The 13,157-nt window shown below is 42.5% G+C and overlaps 1 protein-coding gene and 1 pseudogene across 3 annotated transcripts in view; both read left to right on the forward strand.

Moving 5' to 3' along the window:
- Positions 1-13,157, forward strand: part of LOC147433893 (ARM repeat superfamily protein) — an 85,176-nt gene that overhangs the window by 35,678 nt on the left and 36,341 nt on the right. The window contains exons 6-10 of one of the 3 annotated variants that reach the window (XM_086490517.1): positions 4,114-4,274; positions 4,357-4,641; positions 4,721-4,780; positions 4,890-4,991; positions 5,205-5,674. In XM_086490517.1, coding sequence (XP_086346643.1) covers positions 4,114-4,274; positions 4,357-4,641; positions 4,721-4,780; positions 4,890-4,991; positions 5,205-5,234 — 638 coding nt within the window. In that variant the 3' untranslated portion in view covers positions 5,235-5,674. Of the gene's footprint in view, positions 1-4,113; positions 4,275-4,356; positions 4,642-4,720; positions 4,992-5,204; positions 5,675-6,378; positions 6,517-13,157 lie in introns of those variants that run through there. The other 2 variants (XR_015185319.1, XR_015185320.1) reach the window with 2 other exon arrangements.
- LOC147433894 (amino-acid permease BAT1 homolog pseudogene) lies at positions 5,217-9,345 on the forward strand (annotated as a pseudogene).

A 13,157-nucleotide genomic window follows, 5' to 3' on the forward strand; every position in this document is an offset into this window, starting at 1 on the left:
CGAGCACGTCTACGCGTATATCAGGTGCTCCTGCACGCAATGTGACGGCTCCCCTTTGAAACGGACGAGTTTTCACACGAGAAAACTCTCCGTATTAGCAATTAGCTAATTGGATTCTTGTACAGAAGGCTTTTGCCTTGGCAAAGGCACATAAAGCCCCAGAACTGTACATGGTCAACTGAGAAGCCCAACTAGTGGGGCATTACCATATGTGCAAAGGGGAGAGAGAGATGCGTCAGAGCAAATCGTCACGCTACATGAGGCAAGGGAGAAGGCAAGCTTTCCATTAAAGCTGTGATCACCTACACCCACTAACAGTGGATCACTTAATGAAGCCAAAATCAGCCTCCACTCTCAAATTGGGTGCCCCGTCTTCATGCAGGCTTCGAAATTTGACTTGGAGCCACCATGTGTCCACTTTGCCTCTTTTGAGTTAATTTCCTAGTACCCACCGACTTTTAAAGTGTAGCGAGGGGTCTTAAATGACTTTGAACAGAGCCTAGACACCCTTTTACTGCTCGGATTCCAGTGTTGACTGGCCCAACCATGAAGTTGAAACTCTCGGCCAACGGCCGTTTCCCACTGGCCACACAATGTCCGGCCATTTGTGACTTCAAAAAGAGGGTCCCACAAATTAAAGAAAAATCAAGGGAAAGAAACCAACAACTAAGGTCTCTCGGATGTCGTGATCCACTAATTCTTGTCACTATCAAATTCATAAAACCATGCCCATGGCCATCCTCACAAGAGAGCACATTCACAAGTATGCATTTCACGAATCAAACACCTGATTCACACTGAACACCAAAGATCAATCATTCAATCTAGTCATCTCATTTAGTTTAGAACTCTTGATGCTCCTAGATCTCTGTGTAGCCATCTCATCCTTTCGAAACTCTTGATGCACTAACAATACTAACCAGTCATCTCATCCAGATAGAAATCTTGATGCACTAGAATCACATTCATTTAGCCATTACATCTAGATCTTGCTGATCTGTAACAGATATCGAAATACACTAAATCCATAAGATCATTCATAAGACAAAATGCTGTAGACATTTCATCTTTCTCTACATATACTCTTAACAATACGCACATGAAAGAGCACATGTAATCGGTGCAATCAAGGAAACTTCCAATTCAATGTACGTATTTTCATAAAGTCATTCCGTAGAATATTGTCAAACCATCAGCATCCTTAAAATCTCAAGGAGAAATTTTATTCAATCTAGGCAACCTGTGACAAAGGCGCGGAGTGGCATTCCTCTTGTGCAGTACGCACCGCACCAGATTCAGCGTGCCGATTCGACGTGCACTTAAGGAATAGACATTGCTAAAAATCCAAAAGCCTAAAGGTACAACTCAATATTGAAGAGAATCTGAGAAGTTCTCCTCCCCCATCCACTTTGCATCGAGAGCTGGAAAAGCCTAAATTTACCAAATTAGTGGTAGCTTACCCTTCTATTCTTTTTCTTGTTCCCTGGTACGTGTAGGTTGTTGCTTTATACCCCCTTGTTTGTCGACACATCATTCTGAATTGTCGGAACTCTTTGGTGAACTATCAGCTGGTTTCCTTGGTTCTTTCTTTGGACACTTTGCAAAGACGTGCCCCTGTTCATCACAGCCATAACACTTGCCCTCTTTGAAGTACCTAGTAGGTTGCTCTTCTGTCAATTCGGGCCGTGTGGATTTCTTCTTCTGATTTTGCTTTTCCTTGGAAGACTCTTGCCTTTCGAGGTGGACATTGGCTTTAGATCAATGGACTCTCATGCATACCAAAACCTTCCTTGGCATGTCTCATAAGCCTTAGATATGAAGATATTCAATGACTACCTCATCACTCCCCCACAAATAACCTAAAAGTGTCCGACCATGAGATATAGAGGACGGCTACAGCCCAACGCTCCCCCAACTGCAGCCGCGTTGCTTGCAAGCTCCAAGTACAACTAAACGCTTCCCAGACCATCGTCTGCATGCTTCAGAGGGTTTCAGTTTACAACTAAACGCTCCTAGACCACTGGTCTATATCATTCAGAGGCTCTACAATTAACATGAACACTCCTCCCAGGAAAGCCTGAGCCGCAGATGTTCAAACATTAACAAGCACCAATTTTCTCTTCAATACTCCTCCCAGGAAGCCCAAACCATGAGTAAATCACAAATCATTGAAGCCACCATCAAAACCAAAATCAAGCAATCTCAAATCAATCTCAAATCGGCACCAAAACAAGTTCAAAACATATCAATTCTATTTCAGACAAATTCCAAACAGTATTTTCAACCAAAATTTCAAGTAGAGGGTTCTCCTCGTTGCAAAAGAGTGGATGTCCAACTCTATACTCCCAAATGTTTTCAGATGCATGTTCATCGCTCCTATCACCTGTTATCTGCATACAAATACAAGAGCTTCCAAAATCGTTATTTTAAACATGCTGAAATCTTCTGCAATAACTACTGAAAACCCTAACTTTTCATAATTGTTGGAATCAAAATCCACTTGTGGCAAGGCATAGGGCTTGTTGAGAGGATCAACTTTGACTTCTGTTGCATATCCAAATTCTCAACCATTGAAGAGATTTTTAGAGGCCTCAAAACATCAAATAGCATGTTTATAGAGCGTTTTTAGGACAAAAACGAACTCTTGTTTCTTCATCTCCTCTTCCTCTTGTCGTTTCTTCTTCATCCCACTCTATAGCTTGCATTTGTAGGTTGATGTAGGATTGGTTTCTCTCCTATAAAGGGACAAAAAATTTAATAGAATCTGGAAGCGCCATCTTGCTCCATTTGTTCTTGGCCGCGGACGGGTCTGGTATGCTTTCAAAAAAGAGCACGCCTAAAGCTCTAATACCACTCTAACGAGATGACACCACATGCCAACTGAAAAGAACATACTAGAATAGACTTTCAAAACAATGGAAGAGAGAGAGAGAGAGAGAGAGAGAGAGAGAGAGAGAGAGAGAGAGAGAGAGAGAGAGAGAGAGAGTCCGCTCAAGACACGGCGTGGTGGAGTTCCACTCCTAGAAGGCATTGGCCCCAAACCTTGGCGTCCCTCTCGGTATTTCTTTATATTGATTCCACATAGTAGAAGCTCTAGAAACTTTGCTCGGCTTGTCCACATGGTAGAATGCCAGAGGGAGCCCACACAACATATTTAAAGGCCATTGGCCTATCCAAAAGCATCTCACATGAAAATCATTGGTTCCAAAAGCATATGGTCCAAAACAAGCACCCTGCTTTATTTTAGGGTTTAGGCCCCTCAGCCAATGATCTGTAAGTTGGTTGTGTTAGGATCTTTAATCCTAACCCCTTTTGTCTATTAGGCCCCTTGGCCATCTTCAGTAAGTTGGTCTTTTCTTCTTCTGTTTCTTCATTTGCTAGGGTTTAGGCCCCTCGGCTAAGATTTGCAGGTTGGCTAGGGTTACGCTCAGGGAGTCCTAACCCTCTTCGCCTACATTGGTTGACACGTCAGCTGTATGTGACCTCGAAAGGCGATTTCCGGCCAAAATAACCGAGTTGGCTACTTTTGTGGAGTTTTTGGCCTCCTCTCGACGTCAAGATGACCTGTTTCGACTTCAGCTCTCTACTACTTTCTTCCCTCACTCCCCTGCAGCTTTTGTTGTATCACCCCATCTTTTGTAACTTTGCATCACTGGTAGTTTTTCCCCTATGGTTTGCAATCATTGAATATCTCAGGGGTTTTTCACTATCAAATCCGTTATGTGTGTATGCCTACGGGCTGTAATACGTTCAGGCTTGTAATTTTGATTACGCGATACAAAAGGGAACCAAGCCCCACTTTTTTACCAACAAAGAGAGAGAGCAGCAGCAGTCATCAGCAACAACTGAGTGAAGAGTAGACATAGAGACTGAGACTCCTATTGAAGTATCTAAATTACGAAGTCCAATCTGCACAATTAATGACAATTAGGCTACTTCAAGATAGCTTTTTATGCTTAAAAAGTTTTTGATGGTATTTTGTTGTCTCACAGTGTTTGTCTCAAGTTCGGTTCTTTTCATACATGCAGACATGTTCAGTTGTTTAAGGTTTTCAGCTCTTGGCATGTTACAATCTTCCAGTAAATCTCACCTTGAATGTATTTGTATGACTAGATTCAGAGGAGATGGTTGAAGAGCAGGCTTTGGCTTTTGTGCGGAACCTTGTGTACGGAAGTGTTGATTCTGTGCAGCAAGTGTTTGCTGAGGACAGTGCCATTTTGACTGCTGTGGAAAGGCAGCTTTGCATAGCTTCCAGGCCAGAAGTGTGCACTCAGGTTGCCATTACCTCTTATCATGAATGCCCAACTATATAACCCCACACCTGTTTTTGTTCTGATCTGTTACTTGCTGAGCCAGGGAGTCTATGTTTTGAGCAACATTGCAGCTGGGAACGAGTCTCACAAAGAAGCTGTAATGAGTTTTGTTGCACCAGTTTCACCAGGGGAATGCAGTCCTTCCCCTATATTGAGATTTCTACAGGACATGAGCAATCCCCAGCTCAGGGTTGCTGCAGTTTGGTGCGTGATGAATTTGAGCTATCCTGACAGTTCTGGTGCTGTCACACGTGTAGCAAGGCTTCGAGAAACTGGTATAGAGCAACAGCTGCTGAAAATGGTGGATGATCCTTGTCTAGATGTAAAGGTAGGGAGCTATATTTTTTGGTGCTACTTATGAGTAATGGATCAGTCGTACTGAAAAGCTAATTATTTTATCTTAACAGGATCGTGTAAAGACTGCTTTGGAGCAGTTCACAGGCGAGCAGTTCACAGGCCTGGCCAATGTATAAATGTTTATCTTTTGGTTATCTGGTAGCATTTATCAACAGTCAAAGGTGATATCCAACGTATCAATCGAACAATGGGCTTCTAAATGCTTGTGTCTGTCTAGAGGTGCTGATTTTACCTCCTGAGAATCGTGTTGTGATATTTGCCAACCCAGCCTTCACATTGATCAGTTTTTACTGGCCTCAGATTATTGATCTCTTCGAGTTGGTAAGACATTTAGCTGTTTCCTTCTGACGCTTTGTCGAATATTTTTCCTTCTGAAGCTCTGTCGTATATTTTGCAATATTCGCAGTATGCACTAGAGAAAGCAGTTTGTTTGTTTGACTGTGCAATTCTCTTGTTCCCTACGCTATAACTTTTAAAGTGAAGTTTTGCAGTTTCTATGTTTAGCTAGTGAATGAAGAGAGCCTTTTTTTTCAGGTTAAGGTTTATCCATCGGGCTTTGACTGAAGACGTGCATTCAAGATACATAGTCTGCAGCCATGGTAAAGAGTAGTGCCATGCAATTCTTCAACCCTTCTTTATACGAGTCTCATAGTGTTGACGATGTAGCTAGTTTAGGTATTTTTGCTAGCAAGAGTTTAAGGGACTTGCTACAAAAACCCTCTAGAGGTTGCAGAGACTTTCATTGAAATATTTAATAGTGCGTCCAGACTCTCTTTCTTATCGCCACCCATCTGTATTTCAAGAGCTGTAATGTTTCTATTTGATTGAGGTGTTGGTCTTTCAAGTTCAGGATCTTTATCTTCTATGCCAGCACTTTTATTACTTCTATTGAATCTTCTCCTCAGTTCATGCTAATATGGAGAGAAGACCTCTGGTTACTACTTTTGCTTCCCTTTGTTACAAACATTGGATAGACTTGAACCATGAACTTGGAATTTCCTCTTTATGCTGTGTTAAAGTGCTTGGATGCTCCCTATTTATTGCTTCAATGCTTCTTTTAGTGCTTGGCTTCATTATGGCAGAATCTTCCCTGCATCTCTAGAGTTAGGACTGAAACTTAGTACACAGATCTTTGTATTGATGTACACCCATGCACCCATACACGGTGCACGTACATCAACACACACACAAAGAGAGAGAGAGAGAGAGAGAGAGAGAGAGAGAGAGAGAGTGACAGTTTAAATAGAAGCACGTGTCAAATGCATAAAGCTCCAATATTTTTAGGACGTTCATCGTCCTTTAGTATATAGTCAAAAATTTGTAACGGTTACATAGAAAATATAACTATAAGAAGTTGTTTCTAATCCATTTCATTGCAAATAGCTAGCAAGCCGTTTCTGTCTTGTTTCCGTTTCCTGTTCCATGTAACTATGGCGTCAAGTGATTAAAAAGATATTTGCTCATTAATAATCTTCTGGAAAAGATTATTTTCTCTCTTGCTTCAAGTTTTTTGTCAGAATATAACCCCCCCCACCCCCCCGCCCCCCAAAAAAAAAAAGAAAAAAAAAAAAAAAGAAAGAAAGTATTGTTAGTGTTTACTAGTTCTATTTCAATATCTTCGTCTTCAAGGGCATAATCTTTTCTTTTTGTTGCTTCACTCTCAAGATCACCTCATAAAGCTATGCATTTTGATAATGAACTTATGCAGGTTATTGGAGGCATGCTGTTTGTGTTTTATCTTCCATTTGTAGCTCCAAAAAAGCAGTCAGCATCATTTGTGTTTCTCAATTTTGTAGAGTTTCCCAACAGTGCGAGCGTGCCTGATAAAGCATATGGCGTGATAATGTCGCTTCTCATCTCTCAATACTCTTTGTTTGGCTATGATGCGGCAGCACATTTGACTGAAGAAACCAAAGGAGCTGATATGAATGGCCCTATAGCTATTCTGTATAGCCTTGGTATGGTTTCACTTCTTGGATGGGCTGTTATTCTGGTGCTTACATTCTGCATCCAGGTACGTGCAGTTGCTGGTTCATATTAAATGTCTTTGCTCTAAAAGCATCACTTGGATGTGTGTGTGTGTGCAAGTGCAAGTGCATATGTATGTTTCTAGCCATGCAAACTAAACCAGTATTTAGGCTGGGTCAGACAGCCTGGCGGAAAAAAACACATTGCTTGTGTGGGTAGATTTCATTGGTCGAGAAAAAAGCACCACTTTTCCAGCCCCCCCCCCCCCCCCCCCCTCCCCGCAGAAGAAGCAGGTTTCCCTCGGCACTGAACAAGCACATGTACGCTCACTAGTTTTCAAACCCACTGCAGCACATCTGCAGGCTGTCAATTTTCTTCCAGGGTATGTCAGAAATATCTGCTGCTGCCGCCATGTTGTGTGAACACGGAATGGAGTTCACATATTCTAGGGCGAGTTCATTGTTCTCGACATTACTTGTAACAAATCTTAGCAAATGAATGTTTTTGGTTTCTTTTTGTGCATATCAGGCATTGAACCCACAACTTGGGCTTTAGCAAACGATGACTTAACCGATGCATGTAATGAGCCCCCCCTGCCAAGTCAATCACCTGGTTCATGGAGGAAGCTTATACACTTGAACTAATATGTACCATGCTCTTCCTTTTCATGCTTGATGCAAGCGTAACTCTCTAAACCTCTCCAAATAGACCCAGAGGTAGTGAGTATGAAGCTCTACTTTTAAACTAGTAACTTGGTAGTAGAGAGGGCCTCAATTGTATACAAAGATCTTGAATACCTATAACCTTGTAAACCTTGCTGTTAAAAGAGAGAAATTAGGCCACGAGAGTGGATCGCATGAATTGACAAACAAACACTTACTAGCTTCTTGATGAGGGCCTAAGTATGGTAAATGTAAGGAGTAAGCTTTTGGGACTCCATTAGAGCGACCATAGAAAGGGGCCTGCGCAGAAGGGAGGTTATGCATCCTCAGTATTTATAGGGAGCAAGTGCCAACATTCCAAGTGATGGGCTCTTTCTTGTGAAGGGGCTGAGGTGACTTAGTGGTGCGACTACTAGGAGAGGCGCTTGTGTCTCATTGAGCTGTGGCGGCAGAAAAAGGGACCTTGCCTGTGCCTTTAGTGCACTGTGCCTTCTTCAAAATGCTAAGCAGGACATTTTGAAGAAGCCTCACTCAAAGAACAAAAACAAAGCCAAAGAGACTCCTGCAACGACTACTCCTCAAAAAAGGCAAAGAGAAGACCAAAGAGGAAGGTACCTGCACCAAAGCTATTTATCTCACTCGTTCTCCTCAACCTCTCTACATTACATGATCTCATAGAAAGAACACACAGCCTCATGTTTTATGAGGTTTCATTTTTGGCTTTCTCAAGTCATTGCTCTAGGGTTACTCTTTCTCCCCCTCATCTCCCTCTTTGTATGTGTTTGTAGCCACAACTCTTGGGGGGTTCATTAAATATAAAACCTTTATTTCGTGTAACAAAACAGCGTGTATCTTTTTAAGATGATCAAATATGATTGAAAAGAAGAGAAAATTGGCATCGATTTCTATGTGTGGACTCAATTGTATGTGCAAGCCTAGAAATCTAGGGTTTGATCGTGTGTGCGTATTTCGCTCTAATGATGTGTATGCTAGGCATTGCCAATCAATGGTAAATGCCGTTATGCCAAGAAAATCGTGCAAAATTAAGCGAGTACCAATATTCTGCAGGATCCATTTTCCTTGTATGATCCAAACAATGAGACAGCTGGAAGCTTTGTGCCAGCCCAGATTTTATATGACGTGTTTTATGGAAGGTACCAGCATGGCCTGGGAGCAGTTCTGATGCTGCTCAACATCTGGGGCTCATTTTTCTTTGGAGGCCTCTCAACTACAACCAGTGCTGCACGCATTGTGAGTACATGGCACATGGTCAATAGGCAAAATTGAAAATGGTAAACTTTTCTGATTTGCATGTAGTAGAGCATACTATGCCTATGGTTAGCGGGAACTTGGACAATGCACTGTCGAATATATCGTAGCAAGCAAGAATAAGTGTAGTCTCCACATTTTGGGTAATTTGTGACCATTCATCTTTTGCCAAAAGTTTGGATCGGCGGTGTCTTTATACAGATAGGCATGCTCTTTCTGTGATGGTATGTAGCTTTTGATCATAAGGTAGAGCCTCTTTCTGAGAACTGCTAGAACATTGATGGTCATGTAGGTGTATGCTTTGGCGCGGGATGGGGGCCTGCCCTACTCTTCTATATGGAAAAAAATCCATCCCAAAAGGAAAGTACCCACAATGCAGTGTGGCTTTGTATAGTAATATCTATATTGATGGGTTTGCCCATACTAAAGGTGAAGGTGCTCTTTACAGCAATTAGCTCCATATGTACAGTAGGGTGGGTTGGATCTCATGCAGTAGCATTGTGGGCGCGCGCACAACAAGTATCTCCAAGGGATTCCAGCCCTGGAAGATTTCATTTGGGCAAGGCAGGGCGGGGAGTGTGCTGGATTGCTCTAGTTTGGGTCTGCTACACTTGTGCCATTTTCCTCCCCCTGCTGCCCCACAGCGATATCCTTTACAATGGGGTAACTTCAACTATGCGCCCATTGCTGTCTTTCTTGTCATGTCCTTCAGCTTGCTTTGGTGGGTTTGGGATGCTAGACATTGGTTTAAGGGACCTCTTCCTAGCATTGCATGACTACACAAAATGGCAACTCTTACTGAGTCTTTGTACCACATCTTCAGTTGGGTACCACCTATGTCGGCAGATATTGAGATGTGACCGGGGTCGTCTCACTAATGGAACATCTCACTTGAACAGGGTGATTTTCTTGACACATCTCTAAACTTGGCTAATGGTTCACTATGCTCCAAAACAGCTTTCTAAACAGGCTGAAAAGTAACAATGGCCTATATAAGAAGAGTGGAGTGTGAGAGAGAGCGCACCTGACCCACTACTAAATGCACTTTCTTCATAGAAACAGAAATAGGAAAACAATTGTTAAGTCTCTCCCACTATGGCGTACATACACATAAGTACCGCATTTTATGGAAATAGGCAAGCAATTGTCCAATGTCAACAGTCTCACTATAGCCTACATTAACAATGCTTGGTTAGTGCCCCTCTTTGTAAGAAGCAGGAAGAAAGCTATCATTTAGTTCCCATGTGGTGTTGGTCGACAAGCTTATTTAATAATCTGCGATTGCTCTGAAGAATTCCATGTTTCACAAAGGCCTTATGTAGGCCAAAGAGTTATTCTATTGGTCTTGATGAAATATAACAACATTAAAATCAAAACGCCCTTTTGTTCTACTTGCATCGGCTCAAGAGAAATTTAGCATGCACAAACAATAGCACTTTGGTAAGGTATGTCCTCAAGGTTGCTCGCTTGTAAGTGACGTTACACGTGTGTTCTCTAAGCTAATCAAAGTACAAAGCATTAAAAACAATATTGAAATTGAATATGGAACAAGCCTTGAGAATCTCAAATACAAGAACAACAAGAATATGTGTTGGAAACAATTATGATGAATTTTACTCAGGAGTACAACACAAGTAAAACATGCACTTGTCTACTTTTAATTGATGAAGCCTCACAGCAAACGACTATTCATACGTGAGAAAGTAAAGCAAAAGGACCTCTAGTGTCCCTTCCTCATAATGATCACAACCACATGGCAATTGGCGAAGGCAGAAAGCCACAGTGGGAGCAGCTTTCCGGCTGTTGACTTGGCATTGACCTGAGCTACTACAGTGGGTATTACCATCAGTAAAGTTTAGGATTTCTAGGGCTGAGATCTGGACCTTGACAGTAATGCACTGACCAGAAAGTTGAACTTGTGCCACATTGATACAATTAAGTGATGTACACAATTTCGAGCATGATAACACAGTTGTCTTATCCCAGAGTGCTCTTAAGGATTTTGGCAGGAATCCCAAGGAATGGCATTTTCAACCTTGGCTTGTTTGCCTGTTCACGATGCTAGCGAGTTGCTACATGCAATAAAACCTAACCATTAAGAAAATACACCTCAGATCTGAGCTTCATTTTACCACTTCCACTCTATTTTTTGTTTTTCTCTGCCTTCAACTGGCATTTTCAGTCTTGACATGAAGCTGAGACAACACTCTTCCTGAATATTGCCTACAACCCTTCGACACATAATGGTACTTGTCTTATCCCCGAGTGCTCTTAAGGTGCCAAAATCCCAAGGAATGGCATTTTCAACCTTGGCTTGTTTGCCTGTTCACGATGCTAGCGAGTTGCTACATGCAATAAAACCCAACCAGTAAGAAAATACACCTCAGATCTGAGCTTCATTTTACCACTTCCACTCTATTTTTTGTTTTTCTCTGCCCTCAACTGGCATTTTCAGTCTTGACATGAAGCTGAGACAACACTCTTCCTGAATATTGCCTACAACCCTTCGACACAAATGGTACGCTAAAGTGCAAGCAGTCCTTTCCATGCACATGCAAACCCTTTCTCTAAAACTTAGCCTTCACTGCAAATGCTTTTATCGGACATATAAAGGCTTTACACATTTGGCAATTTGGGCTTTTACATCATCCCTGCACACAAAATGTGTACTCTCTTGCCAGTCACCATGCGGTTACAGGGAATGGTCTCACTAACGGACTATTCCTTGCATGTTCGGGCTTGAGTGGTGCATAAATTTGTGCATATAATGAATGGATAGACCAATCCCTTTGTCCCACCTCTCATTAAATACGACTAATATAGTGTACATTATAAATGAGGGTTAAGGTATACAGTCTTGACAAGTACGTCTGGATATGAGCGGAGCTGAGGAGCCACTGCTCAATCTTTCAATCCCTCCTCGATCTCTCGATTATGTCGGGCTTTGATCTCTGTTATGTCTCTGAGGTAGAGCCATTGTGCTCTGTGTCTTCTGCTACCTGTAAGGCCCTCTGTTCATTGATGCTAGACTAATCAACCACTCGACCTGCACGTCTTTTTTAACTTCAAGCAAATATTCGTGAGAACAAAGATCATCCTACCCTATCTAACAATTATAGCTTCAAAAGTACTAGTTGATGACATATTTTCCCTGAGCCCATTGCATCACATTCATTAAAATGGTAGAAAAAAATGGTAGAAAAGTATAGCTTCTGGATGTAGAGTTCGGAGTCCTGCGAGGCGAGAATGAATTACTGAGTAAACTAACCGATACAAAATTGTTTGGATAATGTACATCTCAAAGAAAGTAAATAGATACAACGGCTAGCTACAATAGGTGTCAAAGTGCTTCTTGCACCAACCCTGTGTCTCTTTCAACCAACACTTCCCTCCGTATACCTCTTTACAAAAATATGAGAGCCCCTATCAACTTCTTCAGCACTTGAGAGAAAAATTGCCTCACCTACCCAGCCTAATCATGATGTAAAACTGATACAAGAATTCACCTCAACCTACATGTAGATTACAGTACCCCAGGCTGTTTACAAATAGTGGCCCGGTTGTCCTGCAGCCACAGCTCATTCCATTACTGCAAAACGGACAAGCATGAATTTATTAGATGAACACAAACGCTAAGTATTAATGCACCTCTCTCTCTCTCTCTCTCTCTCTCTCTCTCTCTCTCTCTCTCTCTCTCTTCCCCCCCCCCCCCCCCAAAGGAATCTATTACTTGAAAGTCCCCCAGATCACTTTCTATGACCAAGCAAAAGCATAAGCCAGCCTGAGCAACCAAACCAACGCAACGGTGTCCACACTGTAAGCCTCCTGCATTCTTTGACCACACTATCAGGGTGCTGTGGCAATCGGCAATCCACAACCCTCCAAACTTACAAGGTGACCTGCATACGATAGGAAATCACAAAAGAGTTCCCCCTTGCCCAATCACAGCCTCCATAAGCCTTGCAAAGTGGCACCCCAAAGACGAGGGAAACCAAGAAAGAACAAGCAGCAGCAACAACCGCTTCCAGGACATGGCGTTGCAAAGTCATGTAAAGATATGACAACAGCTCTCTCTCTCTCTCTCTCTCTCTCTCTCTCTCTCTCTCTCTCTCTCTCTCTCTCTCTCTCTCTCTCTCAGGTCAATGTTACAGCCCCAATGTATCACGACTTGGGGGAAATCTGGGGGGGGTTCATGCCTCATACATTACACCACATATGTTGCCCCCGACTACAAAATCATCTTCTTCCCCAAACGAAGGAATCACACCCAATGCTCGAGCCCATCCATTTCTCTCTCTCTTGCTTATTGCGTAGAATAAAGCAAAGTCAAAAAGCTGCCGCAAAAAGCGTCGCAATTCACGGGCTTCCGTACGGCATGCCATGTCGTCATTTCAGCGGGCAGTGTGTGTGTGTGTACCGGGCAGCCACGTCACCTGTTTGTGACATACCCCCCTCTTGAAAGCATTGTAATCGCCCTCGATTACACTTGCAAAACAGACAGAGGCCATAAACTGTCTTAGGAGACACTGACTGTTAGTACCGACGCACTAGGAACACATATCTAGCACATGTACCAATCGACCGTCAC

The sequence above is a fragment of the Adiantum capillus-veneris genome, chromosome 19, assembly GCF_014529385.1.
Source record: "Adiantum capillus-veneris isolate H3 chromosome 19, ASM1452938v2, whole genome shotgun sequence".
Lineage (NCBI taxonomy): Eukaryota > Viridiplantae > Streptophyta > Polypodiopsida > Polypodiales > Pteridaceae > Adiantum > Adiantum capillus-veneris.